The 24,540-nt window shown below is 40.6% G+C and overlaps 1 protein-coding gene across 1 annotated transcript in view; it reads right to left on the bottom strand.

The window, feature by feature from the left end:
* Window positions 1–24,141, bottom strand: part of ARMC2 (armadillo repeat containing 2) — a 143,512-nt gene extending 119,371 nt beyond the window's left edge. Inside the window, exons 1-4 of the mRNA XM_006839993.1 lie at window positions 23,924–24,141; window positions 22,252–22,324; window positions 12,437–12,608; window positions 5,029–5,233 (exon numbers count right to left, since the gene is read on the bottom strand). Of these exons, the coding sequence (XP_006840056.1) occupies window positions 5,029–5,233; window positions 12,437–12,608; window positions 22,252–22,324; window positions 23,924–24,141 (668 nt within the window). The remainder of the gene's footprint in view (window positions 1–5,028; window positions 5,234–12,436; window positions 12,609–22,251; window positions 22,325–23,923) is intronic.
* Between the last annotated feature and the right edge of the window lie 399 nt (window positions 24,142–24,540).

Here is a 24,540-nt window from a genome sequence, read left to right on the forward strand (position 1 = left end):
AACTACAATGTACGCATTTGAGTTTCAGATTGTCGTTCATAGTTGTCTTTTATTATATCTGAATTCTTTTTCTTGTTCCATTTATTCTGTTTGCTTCTATTTTCAAGGGACTGTTGTACAACATAAGTGAGTTAATATATGTAAATCCCTTTGAAGAGTGCTTGGAACTTAATCAATCTGAAGTAAGCTGGTACAAGGAATGGGAGCAGAGGAATTAAAGGGTTCTCTTCAGGAATACAAACTTCATGTTTTCCATGAATCACTATCATTTTTTAAAATTTATATCATTATACTTAATATTTTCTTTTCTCTAATTTTCTCTAGCTTGTCCTTCATGTCTCATTACATTTTCAGCTGTTTTTACTCTAATTTTTTAAATATCTAATTAGCTTTCCTCTCTTTTCTTTTATTTCCTTTTTGTGTACTGCAAGCTTGCTTTCAATCTCCTTTTGTGAGTTTATAATTTCTAATTTGAATTTTTGCAACCGCCCAAAGTTCTTTTTACCTTTATGAAATAGATTCACGTTATCAATAATTTCTTTGAGACTATGGAAAATTATTTAAACTCTTTACTTTTTTCTTTTGGAAGGGTCATTTTTTCTGTAACCCATTTTCTTCATACATATCTATGTTCAAGTCTCATGCTAGATCTTTTCCTAACATTATTTATCATTGGTAGTGGTGGATATGGGCTGTGGAGTAAGTTCCAACTCATAGCAACCCCCTGTATAGGGTTTCCGAGGCTGTAAATCTTTATGGGAGCAGAAAGCTTCATCTTCCTCCTGTGGAATAGCTGGTAATTCCGAACTGCTGACCGTGAAGTTAGCAGCCCAATTCGTAACCAGTACGCTACCAGAGCTCCTTAGACGTAGCCATTTATTTGCTGAATAATGAATAGGATCTATAGAAAGAGAGGACTGGTGTGCTTTATAGTTTCAACTTCAGTTACGTTTCTTGAACATCCACTCATCAAATCTGTTCGTTTTCTTGACCCGAGAGCATTATTTCCCTCTCACTTTTTTAGTGCCAGTCTAATCTGTCTACCTATCAACCACCACCTTCACATACACAACACACATTAGCTGTCTCAGGGCCAGAGGAAATGTGTGTCCATTCTAAATACCCCCCTTTTTTTTTTCATTTGGATTTCATAAACTAACAGTTAAGATTCCTTTGGTTGCAATCGTTCGAAGTGTTAAAAACCTAATCAACAACAACAAAACACCAACCAACAGAAAACCGAATCAAAGTAGCACAAGCTTCCCCTGACAAAAACCAGAAGGAAGAATGGAAAGAAAAATGAAAAAAGAACCCACTAGTTCACATAACAGAGCAGTCTATCTATAAGGTGGAAGGGGTGGCTTCAGGCACAGTGAAGCTTCGTGGAACTTGGTCACTCTCTTCACTCCTGGGCTCTGCTTGTGTAGACACTAGTTCCCACTCAGTCTCTAACCACATGGCAGTGAGACAGCACCATGGTCACTGCTGGCTCCAAGGCCACTTCATCTTTACAGTTTATGAACTTAGAGAAAAAAGTATTTTCCAAAAGGTTACGACAGAAGTCCCAGGGAAGAATTCAATTGGCCCGGCTCAGATCATGTGTCCTTCTCTGAAGCAACTGATAACAGTGGTATGCTAGAAAACTTTAATTAGCCAGCTCTGGGCATGGTCAGCCCTCTTCCAAACGTGGACTGGGCACAACTTATTACACAATGAGAGACTTGTTTTCTAAAGGAATGTAAGCTAGGCAGATTTAAAAAACAAAGCCCAGATGGCAGGTTTGTTTCATGTTTTGCAGTTTGGGGTTGTATCCAATTTTCTGCTCCATTGATGAGATTTATTTCTCTATTAGTCCTTCTTTGTGGCTTTCACTGGGCTTCTGCAGAATGTCTTTGCTTTGTCATCTTTAACCCAAAGTCCTCTTCTTATTTTTTATTTCAACAATACTAAGTTTACATGTGCTTTTAAGCTATAATAATCATTTCACAACCAACAGTGGCGGATTGGGGGACGAGGGTGGGAGTGAAGGGACATAGTTAGCCCCGTTTTTCAGAATAAGAAACTGAGCCCATGGTAAGAGTTAAGACACCTGTGAAAGCCCATGCAGCTGAGAGAACACTGACCCCAAAGCCAGCAATTCTGGCCCTATGAAGCATTCCTAACTCTCCACAGCTATCGGCTGCTCTTGGGCTTTCCTTTAATTGGCTGCCTTCCCTCCTGATGGTCATGTTCCCAAATCACAGCCGTGCGAACAACATTTATACAAAATGCTGTAAAGGTTTTTAAACAGACATAAAGGCGTTCCTTGGATTAAACCACTGAACAGGTAGATGGAGATAAACACATGCATTTTACAATGGTAGCCTTTGATTTTCAATCCAACAGCAACACAGAGTGACAATGGAGTGCCGTGGAGAAGATGCCATGCCGCGCCTTGAATCTTTAAATGGAGCCACAGAGACTGCCCTAACCGGCACGTGATGAAGGTGACGGTCCTATAAGTGCCTGAGAGAGTGGCCTCTTTTGGAAAGCGAGCTATTCCCTTAAGATCTTTCGTGTTTGCACTGAAACTCTGCTAAACAAATCCTGTTTCTGTTACCACTGACATACATGTAACCTCCAATCCGTTCCATGTCTGCAGGATCCTACATTTCAAACTCAGGGTGTACTAATGCAGTTTCACTGAAAGAAACTAGGCTTTCCTCCCTCCGCCACCCCTCCCCTGAGACAAGCATGTGACAGACGGGGTGAGTATCCCCCTTCTAGACGCTCATGTAAGGACCCTGTGCTGCGAGTGGGTCTTCTCTGTCCATCCCCCTGACATGAGCTGCACACATGCCTTCTCACATTCTCTTGTCACTTCATCCCTCCTTGTTCTGGGGTCATCCTCCCTTCCCTTCCTTTCCGACATCCCGGCTCACTGACAAGAGTCTTCATTTTCTACTTAATGGGCAGAAGATGAAAAAATGTTAATTGAGGGTAGGCCTGCAGCCTCCACAGTGGGAATACTCCACAGCACAGTAAAAATTATTTCTTGGAATTATTCACTTAAATGTTTACAAGAAACAATTATCAAGTGTCCCAGACTGGTTTATAAATGTAATTAATGAAAGAACAGCTTGTCATTTCCATTTTATAGTTTATTTTAATCCTACTGAATAAACTTTTTTGGGGGGGAAGGAGGCATCACTTCGGCAATATTCCATCCAATGGGTACACGAGTTGAAATTTTATAAAGCAAAAATGTTTTGAGAGTTAAGTCTGCCAGGGTGTATTCCGACCCCAACTCAGACACAATCATTGAAAGACACAAAAGCCATCCTAACAAAATAAGAACAAAACGATCAGTGATGCTTCCAACTCCTCAGCATTTTGGACAGTCAGGAAGAGTGTTCCCAGTCCTAATTGATTTGTCCTTTGCTGTTTGTGGGGTAAAATATGGAATCAAAAATGCCTTTGCTGTTTCAGACTGGCAAAGACATAATGAACTCTGGCTTGCCAGACTAGTCTGCAACATTCAAAGGTTTGAAAAAAAAAAACAAAAAACAAAACACCCCAAATAAATAAAATAGCTCTTGTCTGGCTTTTCCAAGTCAACTTTAATTACTGTAAGGATGGGTGCAACAGCATAAATGGTTCCTTTTTACTTCAGCTCTGAAAGAAACGCAAGTGGTTTTGCTGCCTTTATGTGTAAACTCTGAGGTCCACAGCCTATTCTTATTCACCAACTGGAAAAAATTTGTCTGCCATGTCCAGTTTGATGTTTTGTGCTCAACTCCCTAAGTCCCAATTTGAAGTCATTGTCTTCCACTTAGAGAGACATTTCATTTTCCCTTTAATTTAAAAAAATGTTCTGAATGCAAAGTGACATTACAAGGGCTACTGGGTTGCCTAATATAAATTCTGTGTGTGTGACACTCTTCAGGCTATGTCAGCAGACAAGGTCAGTTCAGCCAAACGAACAAGCTGCCAACTGGTCACTTCAGGGAAAAGTTTGAAGCATACTACATGTGTACAGGCAAAGTCAGGCCCGAAATCTAAACCAAGTGTGACAAATACTTGGTTTTAAAAGAGCCCAAGGAATTTAATCTTGTTGAGCAAACTCATACTGGGCAGTTGTCCATAATGACCAAATGGAAAGTTCTAGAAAAAATATTTTGTTCTAAGTGACCCTATCTAGGTCAAGACCTTCATCCTATCTTAGGATCATTACTGGCAGAGACTGGGGAATAGAGCCTGCTCTTCTCACTATACCACCCACTCCTTGTTCCAATCATTCAAGGCTTCTTTATAAGACATCAGGCTAAGAATGCACATGGCCACCTTAGTGGACATTTCTTCAGAAGTCTCTAATATGGGAGGGAAATTGCTTCTCAGAGAAACACTATTTAGGAACATGGTGTTAAATAAAGTAATTCTCAATCATTCATTTTACGAGGAAATACGCTAGGACTTCAAAAAGTTTTGGGAAAAAAATTTCCCCCCAAACTCTTTGAAGCCCCCTAGTCGTATAATAGTTAAAAGGTAATATAATCCATAGACCCATGGCCTTAACGACAAATTTGCAAAATAAATCTTTCAATCCAAGTTTCTACTGGAGAATAAAAGAAAGTATGTGCTACTCTTTTGTGGTGTTAACAAAATCAAACTAACCCAAAGGGAGGTAGCAGGAGATTCCAGGTCAGGCAAGAATCCAAGTAACATACAAAGAGAACCATCCATCGTCACATCACTCAAGAGCTGACCGGAAGAGACCAACTATAGCTAAGACCTTATTCTGACGGGGCTACCAAAGCAGTGTTTTGGCAGGTATGAATGGATGTTTTCTTGAGGATTAAATAAGGAATGATGCAAAATGATCTCCATTCAACCAGAAGAGGACATCTTTCCCACTCACGTATCATTAACTTGAAATTTGTTTCTATAAAAGGGGAAAAGCAAATCATTCATTTGCATAATATAGAGAACAAACTGATAATGACATGATAATCCTGACCAGAAAATTAAATTAAAAATAAAAATACTGACCCTCCACTTCTGAGATGAGATGATAAGGACGTTGTCCCTTTGAACATATCTTGCTCCTTGATTTTCTCGAAGTCTCTATCATAAGTTAACTGAAGCGGATGACTCTGTATGCAGCCAGAGGCATTCAATGCTGATAAATAATTCCCATTTATTTTCACAGAGTCTCCCATCATAACTGTTTCTTTGGATTTCATTGTCTTCTTTGCTGTAATAACCAAAGAAATGTTTGTCAAAGCTTTTTTTGAGTAATCACCACCTTTTTTTGTTTTTTATTCAATCTAAGAATTTATATGATTTTAACATTGTATATTATTCCTAATTTTCTAATAATCAAGTCTGGAAATGTATGGCCCAAATCTCTCTGAACATAAACAAGACGTTGTCACTATTTTATGCTTCGTGCCATCAACTCAGCAGGAAAAAAAATGAATAGGAAAATATAGTGTTGTGTATCTATTAGCTTGGAGTCTACTAAGGGAAACACTAACTTTATGATCTGTCTGAGCCATTAGAAATACTTCTGTGTCCAGAAATAAGAAATATTCTACCTGAATTTGGAAGTAGCAGGCTAATAATTTTTTTATTTATATATATATAGGGAATGGGGGCAGGCAGAATTTAACCTAGGGTGGTCTCAGTAGACTTCATGGGCATGTGATCTGTGTAGTTAGAACCCCACACTTAAAAGAACCTACACTTAGTTTCATGTTCTATTATTGCCATCTTAAAATTCTTAGTCATTTTTGATCAAGTCATTTTTGATCAAGTCATTTTGATTGTGCCACATTTTCATTGTGCACAGGCCCAGTGAACTATACAGTGGGTAGAATGGGGTCTGGAGCACAGCAAGGAAAGGAGGAGTGAGAAGGACCTAGAATGTCAGGCTGGCGCCACTGACTACAGAACTGCTCCACATGCTAAGGAGCTTCTACTTCAATTCCTATGACAAACCAGCCAAATACAGCCCGTCTCCTGTACAGTCCACCAGCTAAGAATGTTTGTTTGTTTTAATGGATTAAAAAGGAAAACAAAGAATAACATTTTGTGACATGTAGAAATGATATGGAATTTCAATTTCAAGTATAATGGCAGAGTTAAGTAGGTGGAACAGAGAGTGTATGGATTGTGAAGTCTTTTTATGTGGCCCTTTACAGAAAAAGTAGGCTTAGGAAATGCTGGTTCCATCAAAGTTGAACAGTGTTTACCTTATCACTTTACCGACCTTTTCATATGGCCACTGTGAGTCTCAGGGAGAGGCAGTAGGCCATGTTCCTTAGATTTATTTGCGCACTGAACTCTTCCAAGGAAAAGCTATTTGCTGAAAGTATTCCCCAGAATTTAGTTTGGCAAATACTCCTTTGGGCATAGGGGAATCTCTAAAGGGCTTTCAGTAAGGGGATGATGCAATATGATTTTGATTTGCTTCCCAGCCTCTCATCCCTTATGATACACACAAAGAGACTTCTCTAAGCTCTGCTGAGGATCGCTGTGTTGGCCCCTGTGAGCTGGGCAGATTAAAAGGAGCAAGACTGGAGACGTGGAAGACTAGGCACAAAGCAAGAGGTGATAAATACTGGTAAGTCCCCGGTAGTACCACTGACACACTTAGCCGCTAACCCACCCAGAGGCACCTCTTAAGAAAGGTCTGGTTATGAAGTGAATAATTTGTTGAATGTGGTTCTGATATCTTTCTGTAAACTTTCACTCATTTCACAATTGTTAAGTGTCATCAAGTGGATCCGACTCATAGCAACCCTGTATAGGGTTCCCAAGGAGTAGCTGGTGAGTTTGAACCACTGATCTTGCAGTTCAAACCAACCTTGTAGTCCAGGGCTTTATCCCACATCACACTAGGACTCCACAATTTACAACAAAAAGTTTAAAAAAAAAGGTCTGGTGATCCATTCGGAACATCAGCCACTCTAAACCCTATGTAACAAAGCTCCACTCTGACATACATGGTGTTGCCAAGAGTCAGAATTGACTGAAAAGCAACTGGTTTGGCTTTCTGGTGGCACTGAAGGGACAGGAGAATGAAGGCAGACTCGTGAGGTACTTAGGAAACCAGGGACAGCCTGGTGATGGGAGGGATGGCTGGGAATGGTGAGAAGGTGGAGGCTCCTCAAAGCCTGCTTGGCTTGAATAACTGGGGAGGTGTTAGGAACACAGCCACCTCCAACCAGAATCTACTTCAACACAAAGCAATTAAGCTTCTGGTCCTTGAGATGACAGATGTCTACACACTTCTCTTCCCCTTTTCTTTTCCTAACCCAGAAATTCCAAGCCTTGTACCACACCTACAGCCCCATCTGTACAGCTGTATGGATTATAACTGACTTCACAACCAAAGGAGGGATAGTCTTCTGTCTCCTGGCAGCCACCTCAGCCTCCTAGTAAAGTCTACCTTTTCTAAACAATAGTGACTGAAATGAAACCCAGGGAGCTCCGGACCAAAGAACAATGACTCCAAGCAAGGCCAGAGAGCTAAAATGTGTTTTCAAATTGCTTTTAGAGTGACCATGACTTTGTAACTTCATTATTTATTGAGAGCTTACACAGACCTAAGGGAGGAGAAATATAGGCAAGTAAAGCAACTACAGACAGGGTGGGTGCAAGGAACCCACAGACTGCTTCCGCAACACTTGGAACTGGGAAGCCAGCCTTGGTCCTGGGAGATGACAGTCACAGATAGCATCTCTCAGAGTGCGGATGAGGTGCTATGGCCACGCAAGGACCAGGTGTTCAGGTTGTTGTTGTTGTTAAGTACCGTGGAATCGGTTCCGACTCATAGTGACCCTGCACAGGGTTTCCAAGGCTGCTGCAAATCTTTACGGGAGCAGAAAGCCTCATCTTTCTCCCGTGGAACAACTGGTAGTTTCGAACTGCTGACCTTGAGGTTAGCAGCCCGATTTGTAACCACTACGCTACTAGAGCTCCTTCAGGTGGATAGAAGTAAAGCCATCAGGAAGAGAACAGAGGGTGAGGATGAGGGTGAAGTATCTCCCTCTTCAGCCATCTTCACATGAAGCTGAACGGCTTGGCAAGCAATAAGGTTTTCAGATGTGAACTACCAAAGTCACCATGCATAAAGAGGGCAGGTAGCAGTCAACTCAGAAGCAAAACTATATAATGTACAACTGTTCAGTAACCATTGCACAAGCTCAGCCATCCCTGTTTATAAGGAGTGATGCTGTTCCTATCTAAGCCTACACTCGAGCCCCCTTGGGCTCCAGGTCCTATCTCATTTCACCTTGGCAAGGACTCTGCTCCTGCCATTACTACCTTGCTTCTAATTTCACTAGTCTGACATGGGACCCCAGCTGTGGAATGTTTGAAAAGTTCCTCAGGTGATTCCAATGTGCAGCTCCTGTTAAAAAATGCTATTGAAGAGAAAACATCTCTGCCCTGCTGAAACTCAGGAAAGTAAAGGCTGCAGTGAAACAAAATTAAAGCAAGTCATTGAGAGCCAAGATTTGACCTTAAACATATCCCACCTGAATTTAGAGATCATCTGAAGAACAAATTTGATGCAATAGACACTAATGACTGAAGACTAAAAGAGTTGTGGGTTGACATCAAGAACATCTTATAGGAAGAAAGCAAAAGGTCATTAAAAAGACAAAAAAGAAGGAAAAGACATGCATTTTGGGGGGAGATGCCAGAAGAGACTCTGAAATTTGCTCTCCAGCATAGAGATTCTAAAACAAATGGAAGAAATGAGGAGGAAAAAGAGCTGAACAGAAATTCTCAAATGGAAGCTCGAGAAGACAAAATCAAGTATTATAATGAAATGTGAAAAGCCCTGGAGTTAGAAAAAGGAAAAAGCACACTAAGCATTTCTTAAACTGAGAGAACTGAAGACAAAATTCAAGCCTCAACTTGAAATATTGAAGGATTCCATGAACACAACATTGAATGATGCAGAAAGCATCAAAAGAAGATGGAAGGAATACACAGAGTCCTTGTACCAAAAAGAAATGGTCAGTGTTCAACCATTTCAATAGATAGTGTATGATGAAGAACCAATGGTCCGGAAGGAAGAAGTCCTATGTACACTGAGGCAATGGCAAAAAACAAGGCTCTGGGAATTGATGGAATACAGACTGAAATGTTTCAACAAACAGATGTAGCACTGGAGGCACTCATTCATGTAAGTCAGGAAATTTGGAAACCAACTACCTAGTCAATTGATTGGAAGAGATCCATGTTTGTGCCCATTTCAAAGTGAGGTGATCCAATGGAATGTGGAGATTATCAGACAATATCATTAATATTACATGAAAGTAAAATTTTGCTGAAGAGAATTAAAAAATGTTTGCAACATTACACTGACAGGGAAATGTCAGAGGCTCAAGCTGGCTTCAGATGAAGATGTGCATCAAAGGAAATCATTGCTGGCATCAGATGGATGTGGGCTGAAAGCAGAGAATACCAGAAAGATGTTTACCTGTGCTTTATTAACTACGTAAAAATTTTCGACTGCGTGGATCAGGATGAGCTATGGACAACATTGTGGAGAATGAATGACTATTCCAGAATACTTAATGGTTGTGTTCTTGAGGAACCTGTACATAGACCAAGAGGCAGTCATTCACACAGGAAATATGTGCGCCAGAGTTGTATTCTTTCACCATATTTATTCAATCTGTATGCCAAGCAAATATCTGAGAAGCTGGACTATATGAAGAAGAACATGGCATCACGATTGGAGGAAGACTCATTAACAACCTGTTTTATACAAATGATATAACCTTGCTTGCTGAAAGCGAAGAGGACTTAAAATACTTACTGATGAAGATCAAAGACCAGTCTTCAGTATGTGTTGCACCTCAATGTAAAGAAAACAAAAATCCTTACCACTGGGCCAATAAATAACATCACGATAAAGGAAGAAAAGATTAAAGTTATCAAAGACATCATTTTGCTTGGATCCACTATCAGTAATCAGGAAGCAGCAGTCAAGAAATTAAACAATGTATTGCATTAGGCAAATCTGCTGCACAATACCTATTTAAATAAAGTGTTCAAGAGAAAAGATGTTATTTTGAGGTCTAAGGTGCACCTACCTCAAGCCATGATATTTTCAACAGCTTAATATGCATGTGGACATGAATACGTTGGACAATGAATAAGGAAGACCGAAGAAGTGATGTATTTGAGTTATGGTGTTGGAGAAGAATATCAAAAGTACCATGGACTTCCAGAAGAACAAAAAAGTCTATGTTGGATGAAGTACAGCCAGAAAGCTCCTTTGAAGCCAGGATGGCTAGACTTCATCTCTCATCATATGGACATATTATTAGGAGGGCCCAGACCCTGGGAAAGGACATGATGCTTGGTAAAGTGGGACAGTAACTGAAAAAGAGGAAGACCCCTAATGAGAAGGATTGGTACGGCTGCAGTAGCAATGGGCTCAGCGTAACAATTGTGAGGTTGGTGCTGGACTAGACAGTGTTTCGTTCTTTTGTGCATAATGGTCACTACGAGTCAGAACCGACTAGACAGCACCTAACAACAACAAAGTCCTATCAGCTCCCTCCATCTTCCCCTTGGTTAAACCACCTTCATTTCCTCCACACGCATGCTTATTACCATGTCAGACCTTTGTACTTGCTTCTCTTTCTGTGTGGGGCACTTCCCCCACAGTTTTTACATGGCTGTTTCCTACTCATGATTCACACTTCAACTTAAACATCACTTCTTCAACAACACTTCCAGGGCCATCTGAGCAGAAGCAAACTACCCCAGCCACAGGCATTCATCAGCCCTTTCTCTGCTTACCGTCTTCATAGCAGTCATCAGAATGCTAATTGTTTTTGCCTTTTGGTTTCCTGTATATTATCTATCTCCCCTCACTAGATTGAGGACAGGACTTGGTCTTGTTTGTCCATACATGGGCTGGCTTAGCATAGTGCTTCGCACTTAACAGGGACTCAATAAGTATCTGACTGGCTATGCTAGAAAAGAGCCAGCAAGGTAGAAAAAAAAAAAAAAAAAACCTGCCTAGTTACAGATCTCAGCAGCTGCTCCTTGGAAACCCTACACATGGCGGCTATGAGTCGGAACCAACTCAATGGCACTTCACAACAACATGGCAACGACAGGGTGATGCACACATCATGCAGCTCTCTTCTGTCTTTTCCTTTCTCCTTCATCTCTATCAGAAATCACGAACTCCAAAGCCCATAAGGGTCAGACCAGAACAATGAGTGGAAGGGGCTTGGGAGACAATGGTGAATGACAGATCAGATATCCCAGGATAGAGGGGGCGGGTGTTAGTCAGCTACAAGGAACAGGGACCCAGTGTTGCTACATTGCCTGATTTTTCACAATTAGTCATATGAATCTGGAGTCTTCCATGAAATCTTTTAATTTTTAAATTAAGAAAAAAACATTTCATGTCAATCAAGCATGACCCTCAGACTGTGGCTTATAACCTTTGGGGCCCATCTTGAGATTATCTCCTTCTCTCTATGAATGTCAATCCTTGCTGACTGAGGTAGGGACAGCTCTGACAGCTTAGGTAAGGTGGTGTTCCAGCTTTGTGAGTACACAAAGAAAGGAGGAAATGTTTAATATGACTCTGAAAACACACTTACATAACTGAAACAGTCTCTCAAAGCAATACCTACTGTTTCCTCTATAGTCTATTCTACTTGATTTTTTTTAAATGATGGTTGTGACCAACTAAATTGATTGTCATCCCACAAGTGGACGATTTCCAGAAGTTTGAAAACTCTGCCCTAGTTTGCCCTGGGGAAGGGCAGTTCCAATATATGAGCCTTTAGCCTTTCTGTTCCCAGGTTTAGACCACAGCCAGCAATTGTGAGCCCTGGCAGTATATTGTATTATGAGTGGAGCTGCTAACTGCAAGGACAGTAGTTCAAATCTACCAGTCGCTTTGTGGGAGGAAGATTCGAACTACTGAGCCTGGCCTCAGGAACCCTATGCAAGGTCACTATAAGTCGGAACCGACTCCACGGCACACAACCACCAACCACCCATCCAACGCTTGCTTACATGTTTCCGTAGGATCAGAAAAGCATTTTCGAGTATCCCAGTGTACATCATGTAAATCTCAAGTATGTCGAATGAGATAAACAACATTTTGAACTCTAATTTGAAAAGCATTTATTTCCTATATATGTGAACCTATCCATTAGAAAGAATACTTATCCTGCTCTTCTTTTCCTTCCAAGCAATTTAGAAACAACAACAAAAATAGTGATATATATATATCCAGAAACATATATGGGTAGGCTTTCTTTAGCAGTTTTTATACAATGCTAAGTATTAGTTAATGTAATAATCACCAGGGATTAGGAAAAATCATGTAAAACTAGCATATGTGTGCAAATGCAAGAAGTACGTGTGCCCCCAGGTTTGAAAGGATGTTCCATGTCCTTACATTCAGCAGGTGGAGGGGCTCTGTCCGGCAGCAGGGTCCCCTGTGAGGCCGCTCGGAACAAGCGCGCTCGGGCACTGCTTATTCTTCGAATCTTCGCAGGGTCCACTGGGGGTTTAGGAAAAGAAAGACAGGACTCCTCCTCTGTGGTAGGAGATGTTGGAGCTTTCGGTTTCTGGAAAGAGATTTTTTCAAATGATTGGCATCAAGTTTCTGGGTCTCAAATAGACCTTACTACCCTGGAGCTGGTTCTGACATTTCCAGAACAAAGGGCTTTTTGCTTAGCTTCAGTCTGACCAGATTCTACCATCTTATTGGACTATCTTACCTAATGTGCATATAAATAATACTTAACTGTTTTTGCAAATAACATTATGAACAGATACTCTGGCTCTGCTTAGAACACTGGGGTTGGGGTGTATGTGGAAAGTTCACCCACACCGTTAAATAGATATTACCTATACAAGTCCACTGCATTGACTCGATTGCAACTCATAGAGCAGAGTGGAACTGCTCCAAAGTGTTTCTGAGGCTTCCAAGAGTGTAAATCCTTAAGGAGGAAGACAGCCTCATCTTTCTCCTGTGGAGAGGCTGGTGAGCTTGAACTGCTGACCTTGCAATCAGCAGTCCAACACTTTACCCACCTAAAGGCATCTTGGAAGAATAGCTTGGTGGTTTACTTCTGAAAACCTCTAAAACACATGGGAAAGTCATGAGTCAGAAATCAACTGAATGGCCACTGGTTAGAGGTACAAGTAGTGCTACCAGGCAATGTAAATCTTTGAGAACCTTAACTGCCTCATGTTTTGTTTATGACACTAGTCAATGACTTGACTATAACCACTTGGGAAATACTTTAAAAGAACCTGATGATGACAGAAAGATGTCTTTCATAGAGCAACCCAGCCAAGGAAGAGGCAATTCATACGACATTGGAGGCATCTAGCTGGCTGTCACTCTGGCCAGCACACTAGTCTTTGACCACCTTTCTAATATTCCTCCTTAGGGTCACCAGATGGGAAGGTCAAGGCTGTCCCCCATCTTATGAGAAGACTGAAAAGGGGAGTTGATGCCATTCCACCTCAGAAGCAGAGCTGTTCGTGAATGAATCTACAAAGCAATGGGACATACATACACCACACACTCCTCACAATAAAAGGTCTCTCTTAGAAAGTCAAAAAGCAAATATTAAAAAATGTCACAAACACATAACCTGTGAGATTTGACAATTCTATGTGCATTTCTATTCCTATGATTTTCTCTGCAGGTATTCTGGGCAACTCTGCCACTCAGCAGGTACTACTTGTTCAGAAATAGGAGTAGAAACAATAACAAAAACAGCCTGCTGTGACATTCTTACTCTACATTTTTTTTATTCTAGATCTATCCCCATCACTAAGGTAGATGTGGGTGTCTAAGTCCCTTTCTTTTAAAAATATGTAAACTTTTGTTTCACTTTTCAAACACGTGGGGCTTGGTTCACATAAAATATTAAAAACAGCCTAAAGTAATCTATGCTGTTAGATGTGAGGATAATTGTAGCCCTGGGGGACAGAGACTGAGAGAGAGATGATGATGACTTCTGGGGTGCTGGTTTGTTGTTGTTAGGTGCCTTCAAGTTGGTACCGACTCATAGAGACCTTATGCACAGCAGAACAAAACACTGCCTGATCCTGGGCCAACCTCACTACTGTTGCCACGCTTGAGCCCACTGATGCTGCCACTTGGCCAATCCATCTCATTGAGGGTCTTCCTCTTTTGTCTCTGACCCTCTACCTTACCAAACAGTGAGTGGTCCCTCCTGGCAATATGTCCTAAGTATAAGAGACGGAGTTTGGCCATCCTGGCCTCTAAGGAGCACTCTGGCTGCACTTCTTCCAACACAGATCTATTTATTCTTTTGACATTTAATATTCTCATCCAACACTATAATTCAAATGCATCAATTCTTCTATGGTCTTCCTTATTCACTGTCCAGCTTTCACATGCATATGAGGTTATTGAAAATACCATGGCTTGGGTCAGGCACACCTTAGTCCTCAAGCTGACATCTTTGCTCTTCAACACTTTAAAAAGATCTTGTACAGCAGATTTGCCTAATGCAATATGTCATTTGATTCCTTGACTGCTGCTTCCATGAGTGTTGATAGTTGATCCAAGAAGAATGAAGTCCTGGACAACTTCAATCTTTTCTCCGTTGATAAGAATGTTGTTTATTGGTCCAGTGGTGAGGATTTTTGTTTTCTTTACATTGAGATGCAATCCATACTGAAGGCTGTGCTCTTTGATCTTCTTCAGTAAATGTTTTAAGTCTTCTTTGCTTTCAGCAAGCAAGGTTGTATCATCTGCATATCGCAGGTTGTTAATGAGTCTTCCTCCAATCCTGATGTCATGTTTTTCTTCATATGGGGTGCTGGTAGTGATCGCTAAAATTTTTTTGAATGCTAATTTAGTTTGTGTGAATTTATTAAGCAACTTGAGTTGCTTCACTATGTCAATAAGAAGTTTATTAAACCCTGTGCTCAATTTTCAGCCAAGCAATAGATAGGCAGATAGGAGGGACAACAACACTAGCGAGGTATGCACACCATGGTCAACCATTCAAGATCAAAAGGACAGCATTTATCTAAGGACAAAATTCAGAAGGACTGGAGAAGAAGATGGAAAGGGCACAAGAAACACAGGGAGGACATGGGATAAGTGATTTTACATCGAGGGGATTACAATCACTGAGATGAAAGGAAGCAGATGATTTGTTGTTTTTAAACCTGACAGTCTGCTCTGTAATCCTTCACTCAATTCACAATAAAAAGGTTTTTTTTTAGAAGGCTTATTTAGATACTTGGAGATTAAATAACTGCGAATTCTATATTGACAATGAAATGATGAAAGGCAAAATATCCTACTTATTCTCATGGTCACACCTTCTTTCTTAATTTGTACACTCCAAAATGTGAGAGAAGTTCCTGTGGGTATAAATCGGAACACTAGCTAAACAGAGTTGGTAAGAGCCATGGAGTCAGTGTAAGTTTCCAAGGAGCATCAAGTGGGTTTCAATCACTGACCTTGTAGTGCCACACAAAATAAAAATAGATCTTAAAGCTGTGGTGACAAGAGACCAGGAAAGATGTGCCCAGACATAACTGTATACAAACAGAATAAATGCTAATGAAAAGTGCACATCACATCGCTTTTCTACCATCTGTACCATTACAGGTGTTAGTGGGAACCCAGTGAGATGGTCAGCCTAGTGGACTAGGGTATCAGCTTCCATCCTTCTCAGAAGCCCTGAGCACTCTGGAGTGTAGACCGCCCTACTTCCTGCTTTAGGAATTACAGGCCAGACAGGGAGGGGAGGAATGGAGATAGATGACAGGAAGTGTACAAGAGCAAAGAGTTTAGCTAATCTGTTGAATGGTGGTGCTAGCTGAGGAGCTCTCTGGGTCCATTTTTCCCTAGGGGACTGCTGGTTGAATAAAAGGCAAGCTAGTCTGAGGAAAGGTCCTAGATTCCCAAACTCCTGAAATTCAATTGATTAAGCCTTCTTCACAAATTCTTTAGTAAGTATATCCTTCAATTCTGAGTCAGTCCCTCTCGTTTTCTCTTCTTCCCTCTCTCCCTCCTCCAGTTTCTTCTTTTTCCCATTCCCTTTCCCTTTACTGCTGTTTGCTTTTATCTCCCCTGGTGTCAGTCCTCTTTGCCTTAGTAAGGCAAAGAGGACATTAAAGGTGAAATAGGAAAGAGAAAAGAAGATGGAAGGGCAGCAGTTATGGGGCCATTTCCAGAATTTTTGAACTGGGAGCCTCAAATTTTAATCACTGTTTAAAATGAAATAAGCTTAAGACACTTACATAATCCATTATAATAACAACAACAAAGTCAAACTAAAGGAGTAATTTTACATGGAACCCATTCATTCATTCGGAACTAAACAAATTTAATTCCAATGATCATAAAGAGAGACGAAAACCAAACCAGTTACCATCAATTCCAATTTTTTTGTTGTTGTTGAGAAGAGTAGGTCAACGGTATCTAGTTTATTATGAATAGAAAGAAATTTCCAGAATTTACAAACACCCACATTGATCATTCCAAAGAAAGCTTTCGATTTGAAAGCATTGCCCATGTCGCCTTCCTTTGTACAGTATATACAATGGAAGGCTTTGATTTCTCTTTCTTGTGATTTTGTTTCCATTCAATTGCCAACGTTAAACCAACATTTGAAAATACCCAGTAGAATATATCCTTCTTCAGTTTCATTGATATGGCCTATTTATCGTCTTAGAGGAAAAATACAAAATTAAGTCTTGTAAGGAACTCAGCTCAACAACAGGGTTATATTATAAGAGATAACATCAGTAAATATAACTCTATATATTGAGAACCATCTATGGCACTATGATTTGTATTATATTATTTTTCTCAATTATCATCTTAAGGATCTTGTCCTAGTCTACTTTTTCAGCCTTGTTTTAAGCAATTGCTCCATCCACTTTTTACAACAGTCAATTCCACATCCAAAAAAAGATGTGGTGTAGAAAGTTACATTTTAATTTAAAAATTACACATATAAATCAAAACCTATATTAAATATTTAATACTCTCTCCACCCAATGTGAACAGCTCTGTTATGAAATAATTTACAACAATGTGTTGCCATACACAGTTTCAGCAGAAGGTGAAATGTATCTTGTAAATGCACCCAAAGGAAACACATTCTCATCTGGCATGGCGGTGGGTCCATCAGCTCCTTGTGGCCAGCCCAGTCCTTAAGGGTTGAAGATGACGTTGATGCTGACGCATTGTTCTGATGTCACAGTGCTTTTTTTGGTTTTGCTTGGCACAATATAGAACGTGCAGCCCAGTCAACGAACTCCTGAGGATTGTATAAAGTAAACAAACTGAAATGGAGGCATCATACCGTCTGCTGAGGAAGATGTGAGGTCCTAGTTGTGAATCATAAAATATTGAGAGTCTGGGTATCCATGAGTTAAAGGATTTGCTGAGGTCATGCAGGTCTGCATTCTAGCAGGTAAGATCGACCCCTTCTAGGGGCAAGGTTTCCAGCCTACGGCTTTTCTCCTAGGAAATAGAAAAGCCAGATTTCTGTTCCTGAGTGAGGGGACCATGGTGAGGAGAGCTGTATTTTGGCAAGGTTTTTTTTTTTTTTTTTTAATGTTTTATTGTGAATTATGTGATACTTTACATGGGAGAACATTAGTTTTATATTCATCCTATCATATAATGTATCATTGCCATGGTTACAATCCCCTCCATGCATCATCAACCAACCAAAGGGTATATCTTGCAAGCCTGCCCCTTGGTCGTCAGTACACAGCCTCTGGATCTAGAGTCCCCAGCCACTTCATCTCTCCACGTCGTCATCTCTGCCTCCATCTCTGGCATCACTGGTTCTATGGGTAGGGTCTCGCACTCCGCTCTTCTCCCTTGATGGTCCCAAGGACCTCTGCTCCTGGACTGCAAAGTTAATCACTCCCCTACCTTGCTACAAAATGTCTACCTTGACATTTACAACCCTCACAATCAGTCCTGATAACAATTATTCACTATTGTATCATAAGAGATCCATTCGGATTTCATTTCATCAGCCCCACTCGGACAGATTGGATGTGACTCAATGGAGAGTCTACTTTCCTCCATGCCCTCTGGATCTAGGTTCCCTCTTGAAAGCTTGTAAGCCAGTCACTTCTTGCCTTTGTAGCCTCCCATTTTGGGTAGCCATGTCCAAGTTGCCCATCCCAGTCTACTCTGTGTATGGAGGGGGTGGGAATGATCCTTGCTGTAAAGATTTGTTCCTCTTTTGAGTTATTGCATCCATAGGTGTAGGTCAAGTTCATCAAATTGTATCCGATTACTCTTTTTTCCTCTTCTTTCTTCTCCTAGTTGAGCTCTGATCATCCAGTCATTGAAGCCAGGTCAAGTGGGGAATTATCTGCAAGTGTGGGTGTTCTTGTGCATATGCCCTCTCTTCTTATCAGCTGGACGCTTCACTCTGCACTCTAGTCCTCTGTGGCTATGTCACTGACTCTGGGCCCAAGAGTCCCCAGGTCTTTGGTAAGGTTTTTAAGGAACTTCTCTCAATTCCAATTTTACAGTTGGTTTGAAGCACCAACTTTTGATTAATAGCAGAGGACTTGATTGTCTCCACCACCCAAGGACTCCCAAAAAACAAATGCCAATATTATCTTAGCCTACTACCTAATCCTGCAGTCCAAACACTTCACCGGTTTGGCAAGAATCAAGTTATTTCAGAAATAAAGATTTTTGACAAAGAGTAGGCCAAAATTAAGTGAGTCCAATAAACTTACAGCAGTACTAAAAACAATTTGTAGGTGTCAAATCATAGAATCATAGGAAAAAGAGCCAATCTACAACAAAGGGGGTCCAATGTGCTGCTAAGCCCAGGCCCTCACACCGTAGCTGGGTCTACCTCAAGTGGTTCCAAAGTTGTAAGCACAAGAGGCCAGGTGTCAACAATTGCTGGCAAATTATTTACTGTCTATCAGTTCACAGACAGCTAATTCATTAGTATTTGGGGATTTTGTTTTTTGTCATCTGTAATATAAGGACAAGGAGCTCTGGTAGCGTAGTGATTACGAATCGGGCTGCGAACCGCAAGGTCAGCAGTTCGAAACTACCAGCTGTTCCGTTCTGCTCCTGTAAAGATTTACAACCTCAGAAACCCTGTAGAGGGTCGCTATAAGTCGGAATCGACTCCACAGCACACAGCCACCTATATAAGGACAACTCTAAAATTTTCCTCACAGATTTCTACTGATAAAGTGCTTTAAAAATAAAAATACAAGATACATTTTGGGACAGCTGGTGTCATTTGGATAAGAACTACACATTAAGTGATATTACTGAGTTAATGTCAATTTTCTTAGCTGTAATAGTAACATTGTGGGTATGTAAAAGAGTATCCTTATTCCTATGAGAAGCATGCCTCAGTTTTTATGGATGAAATCTCATAATGTCTATCTCCAACCCACTTGCAAACAGTTTGTCAAATCTACACACACACACACACTTACTGCAATAAAAACTGAGAAGCAGTTTGATGGACACCGTAATTTCTCAAAAACCTAAAGAACTCATATCACAAGGTACTTCTGGAAACTGGGGCATAAGGAGAGGAATGGATAAAACAAGGAGGTTGGCTGAAGTCTGCCTATGAAGTACTAGCTTCCATCCCAGCTCCATGCAATTAGGATACGACCCCAAGAGAAGACAGGAGCTTTATTTTCTACAAAGGGTAAAACAGAGAGTGGTTGAACTGGAAAGTTGAAGATGAGGGTATCTTATGGTAAATATAGATCTAAATTTAAAATTTATGTACCAAATACTAAGCACTCCTACGTTCTTCTTCCACCTGCCTCCTGGGAGCCAACAACCAGCTTTTATCCTCCAGGCAAGAGCTTGGGAAATACTTTATAGGGACTCTGACTAGCTGCAGAAGCAAACCCTAAAGCTACTACTATCAAGGGTTTTACCAATAACACAGTTTAGTAGATCCCCCTAAACATAAGTGCGGGTGCATTATTATCTATGGGATGACCAACGCCAGCAATGTACTCCCCACTCTTCAATAACAGCAGCTTAACAAGGAACCTAAGGCACCAAAGGAGAGCATCTAATGTGTACAACACACACCAAAAGAAACATGAAAATGCAACAAGGACTATAAAGAGAGAAGAAAATTTAATTGAAAAAATCAACACTTTCATTAGTATAATCAAATATGATGCTGCAATGATAAAATAAAAACAGGGAACTATAAAATAAAAATAATTTCAAGAAAAAAATAAGAGCTTTTGGAAATTAATAAAAATAGGATTTGCTGTTAATTGCCGTTGAGTCGATTCCAACCCATAGTGACCCTGTATAAGGTTCCCAAGGAGTAGCTGGTAAGCTTGAACCGCCAACCTTGCAGTTCAAACGGCTTTGCAGTCTGGCGCACCAAGACTCCAAAAATAGGATAGCAGACATGAAAAACTGAAATAGCATCTCTTCCAAGAATGAACAAAAAAAGAAAAAGAAAAAAATTTGAAGTTCTGGTCCAGGAGACCCTATACCTGACTAATAAATTCCAGAAAGACCAAACAGAACAAAAGAGAAGGGAAGACGTCATAAAAACAATTCAAGGACATTTCTCAGGCATGAGATTCTACAATGAAAAAGCCCTTCAGGTACCCAGCAAGACACATGAAAATGTTGTTGTTAAGTGCCGTGGAGTCGGTTCCGACTCAGCAACCCTCTAACAGGGTTCCCGAGGCTGTAAATCTTTACGGGAGCAGAAAGCCTCATCTTTCTCCCAAAATAGACCTAAATAAATGCCCAGAAAATTTCAAAGTATGGGAAACAAAAGAGGAAAATGTTACAGACTTCTAGGAAGTAAAGTAGGAATCAAGGTCTCAAATAATTTACTTCTGATGCACCTTTCTCAAGAAGGCATTAGAGACCTCAGATAGTTTTTAAATTGCAAACCAAAAATATTCCCTGAAGTCTCCTTTAAACCAAACAATAGTTAGCTTAATTAATAAAGAACATCTGCCTTGAACAGTGTGCTCTTTTCATCACCTATCTATATGGAATCAAATTGACAACAGCAATCCGAAAGGTTAGCTATGAAGCTTGGGGGACAGTGAGTTTATGTTAATGATGGAGGAATCATTTAGGAAAGGAAAGGGAAAACAATTGTACAATTTAAATAATGTAATCAAAGTCACTGAAGTGTATGTGTGGAAATTGTTGAATTAGTGTATGTTTTGCTATATATATTTTCAACAACAACAACAAATTAATTATTATTTTCAAAATCACATACACAAGCATAAAAGAAGCTATTGGAGGAAGTTCTCCATCAAAACCAGAGTAAATCAAGAAACAGGAGGACATGGGATAGAGGAAACTGGAACTGGGGTGATGGTGAGGGGGCACCCCAGAGAAGATCAGGTGGGGCAGAGAAGATGAACTCAGCAGAGCATACCAAAATAAATGGGCCATAGGTAGAAGAAGCCAGGGGCAATACATAAATTACGAAAACTTTAAAAAAGCAAGGCTATTATTAAGGCTGCCAGGGAAAACAAAAAAGAGGTGCAGAGAAGGAAAAGTAATCATAATCAGTCATTAATTCAAGACTCAGCTGGGAGCAGGGTTTATAGCATCATAGTTAGAGAAAACAGATCCGACCAAAATGACAATACCTCTGAATAGGGAGCAGCAGCCAAGGGAGGGAAAGGGTGAATGTGTGGTGGAGATATGAGGTTAGAAAGGAGCTGAAGTCTCAGCTTCCTTAGTGGGAGTCACACTACAGAAGTTCTTAAGCTCATAAGTCAGGGAGCAGCAAGACAATGTGCTTTTTAGAAGTTTGCATGTATATACTGAAAAAAACGTACCAAAGTTAAAGAGAGAGCTACTGGGAAGGAGAGAATGAAGAAAAAAGGAGAGGAAACTGCTTAAGTTTATTATAATAAACTATGTTGCAGAAACAGCTATAGAAATGGTGGACTGTTTATATGCACGCATGTATAATTTATGTGTACGTAAAACTGTTAAAAATAACCTGCATGTGTACAAGTGTTCAAAAATGTGTAACACCTTCTGCTTGCCAACTTATTATCTATTTGTTTAAATTATCAAATGAGCAGTAAATTACAGAAGAGTTTTATTAGATACTAACCTATAAAAGAATACAAGAATCTACTCTCACGAAATTATTAGTATAGTAAGTGCTGATTCCGAGTCTGCTGGGCCACAATCATTTCACAACCCCCTTGTTAATATAAAGGACTCACAAGCTCGAGTGGACTGAGACGTGCGCCAGAGATGGGCCTGGATTCAGGTGATTCAAAACTGGATGCATGGAGGCTAACAAGAGACAAAGTGAAAATCCATTAGTTTCTGAGTCAGTATTTTTGTTCTCTCTAGTCTAACTCTAGCAAAAAATAAAGAATAAAGAAAAGCATCCAGAGGGCCTGGAGGAAGGTAGAATCTCCAGTGAGTAGTATCCAATCTGTCTAGGCGGAGCTGATGCAATGAAATGCAGACGGGTCTCTTGTGATGCAACAGTGAATAACTGTTATCAGGACTGATTGTGAGGGTTGGAAATGTACAGGTAGACGTTTTATAGTAAGGAGGGGAGTGATTAACTTTTCAGTCAAGGGAGAAGAATGGAGAACAGGACCCTACCTAGAGAAGCAGTGACGCCTGAGATGGAAGCAGAGACGTGGAGGGACAGAGCAGCTGGGGACTTTAGACACAGAGAGAGAGAGGGGCTATGTGCTGACGACTGTTGTTGTTGTTAAGTGCCGTCGAGTCAGTTCTGACCCATAGCGAACCTGGTCAGGGTTTCTGAGGGTGTAAATCTTTACGGGAGTAGAAAGCCTGATCTTTCTCCCGCGGAGCAGCCGCTGACCTTAAGGTTCGCAGCCCAATTCGCAACCACTACGCTACCAGAGCTGACGACTGAGGGGCAGGCTTATAGGATATACCCTTTTGTTGGTTGATGATACATGGAGGGGATTGTAACCACGGCAGAATGAATGTAAAACTAATGTTCTCCCATGTAAACTATCACATAATTCACAATAAAACATTATAATAAAATTTAAAAAGCAGTAAATAATAAGCCTTGAGAAAGAAGCAAATTCTTAAATGTACAAATCTTTTCATTGCATTGAGGATTAGAAATACCGAACTAAAAAAAAAAAAAGACATGTTATGACTTTTTCTTTTCTTAGTTGTTCCAGCAATCCCTGTGGGTTAATGCGCTGGAATGCAAAGTCACCTTGGACTGCAAGGTCAGTGATTCCAGCTCACTAGCCGCTCCTTGGAAACCCTATACAGGGTTGCTACAGGTCGGCACTGACTTCATGGCACTTAGCAACAACAACAACAACAATCAACCATTTCAACCCAAAGCAATGTCCTGGACCTAAGATCTTGTATTACACGTTTAGTACTCTTGAGTAGCTATAAGGCACATCATTAACTGCTTACCACCCAGTGAACTCTAACTCATGGTGACCACACATGTGTCAAGAGAAGCACTGTGTTCTATTGGGCTTTTCTGGGTTGATTTTTTGGAAGTAGATGGCCAGACTTTTCTTCTGAGGCACCTCTGGATGGATAAGAATCTCCAATCTTTCAGTTAGGTTAGCAGCTGAACACATTAATTATATGTACCATCCAGGGACTCACAGAGCATAATTAGCAGAAGTCAAACTTCAAAAAAAATCAACTATCCACAACTAGTTGCTATTGTTGTTAAGTGTTGTCAAGTCAGTTCTGACTCATAGCAACCCCTGTATAGGGTTTCTGAGGAGTGGCTGGTGGTTTTGAACTGTCGACCTTGCGGTCCAGAGCACTGTCCTGCAGCGCCACACCAGGAATCCACGACTAGAAGTATAAAAAATATCACTAGTTATTTAAATGCCTAAAAGAGCATGCAACAGAAACGCTATATACCTGAAGGAAGACGAAGGTCTATTTTCTGGCGTCCTTGAAGATGCAGGCCCAAACAGCTTTCTTTGGTCTTCGTGGGGTGTAAATGGCCTTTGAGTTCTAACTGTTCTTAGTGCATTCCGAGCTTCACTGATGATTTCTGCACTGGTCTTCTGCTTGGACACTGAAGGTCGATAAAACGGGTCCAGCTTTTCCAGCTTTTTATCACTTGGAGACAGCATCTTTCCTTTTAAAGTCAAATGTTCCTCAGGAAGACACCACACACTGAAAGACAGGGTAGAAACCATCAACCATTTCTATCCAATAGTTTAGACAGGAGTGCTTAAACCCACCCGTGTTAGTTTAATTGCTTCCACTATATTGTTGTTGTTGTTACGTGCAGTGGAGTCGGTACCGACTCATAGCGACCCTGTACAGGGTTTCCAAGACTGTGAATCTTTACGGGAGCAGAAAACCTCAGTTTTCTCCCGCGGAACAGCTGGTAGTTTTGAACTGCTGACCTTGACTCGTAACCACTACACTACCAGAGCTTAATCATTAACAATTTTTCATTAAAAATACACCCGTTACGAGGTCAGAAACAGCTCTAAAATCAACGGGTGGGTCTGTAGAGTTATGCC

This window comes from Chrysochloris asiatica, unplaced genomic scaffold (assembly GCF_000296735.1).
Source record: "Chrysochloris asiatica unplaced genomic scaffold, ChrAsi1.0 scaffold00027, whole genome shotgun sequence".
Taxonomy (NCBI): domain Eukaryota; kingdom Metazoa; phylum Chordata; class Mammalia; order Afrosoricida; family Chrysochloridae; genus Chrysochloris; species Chrysochloris asiatica.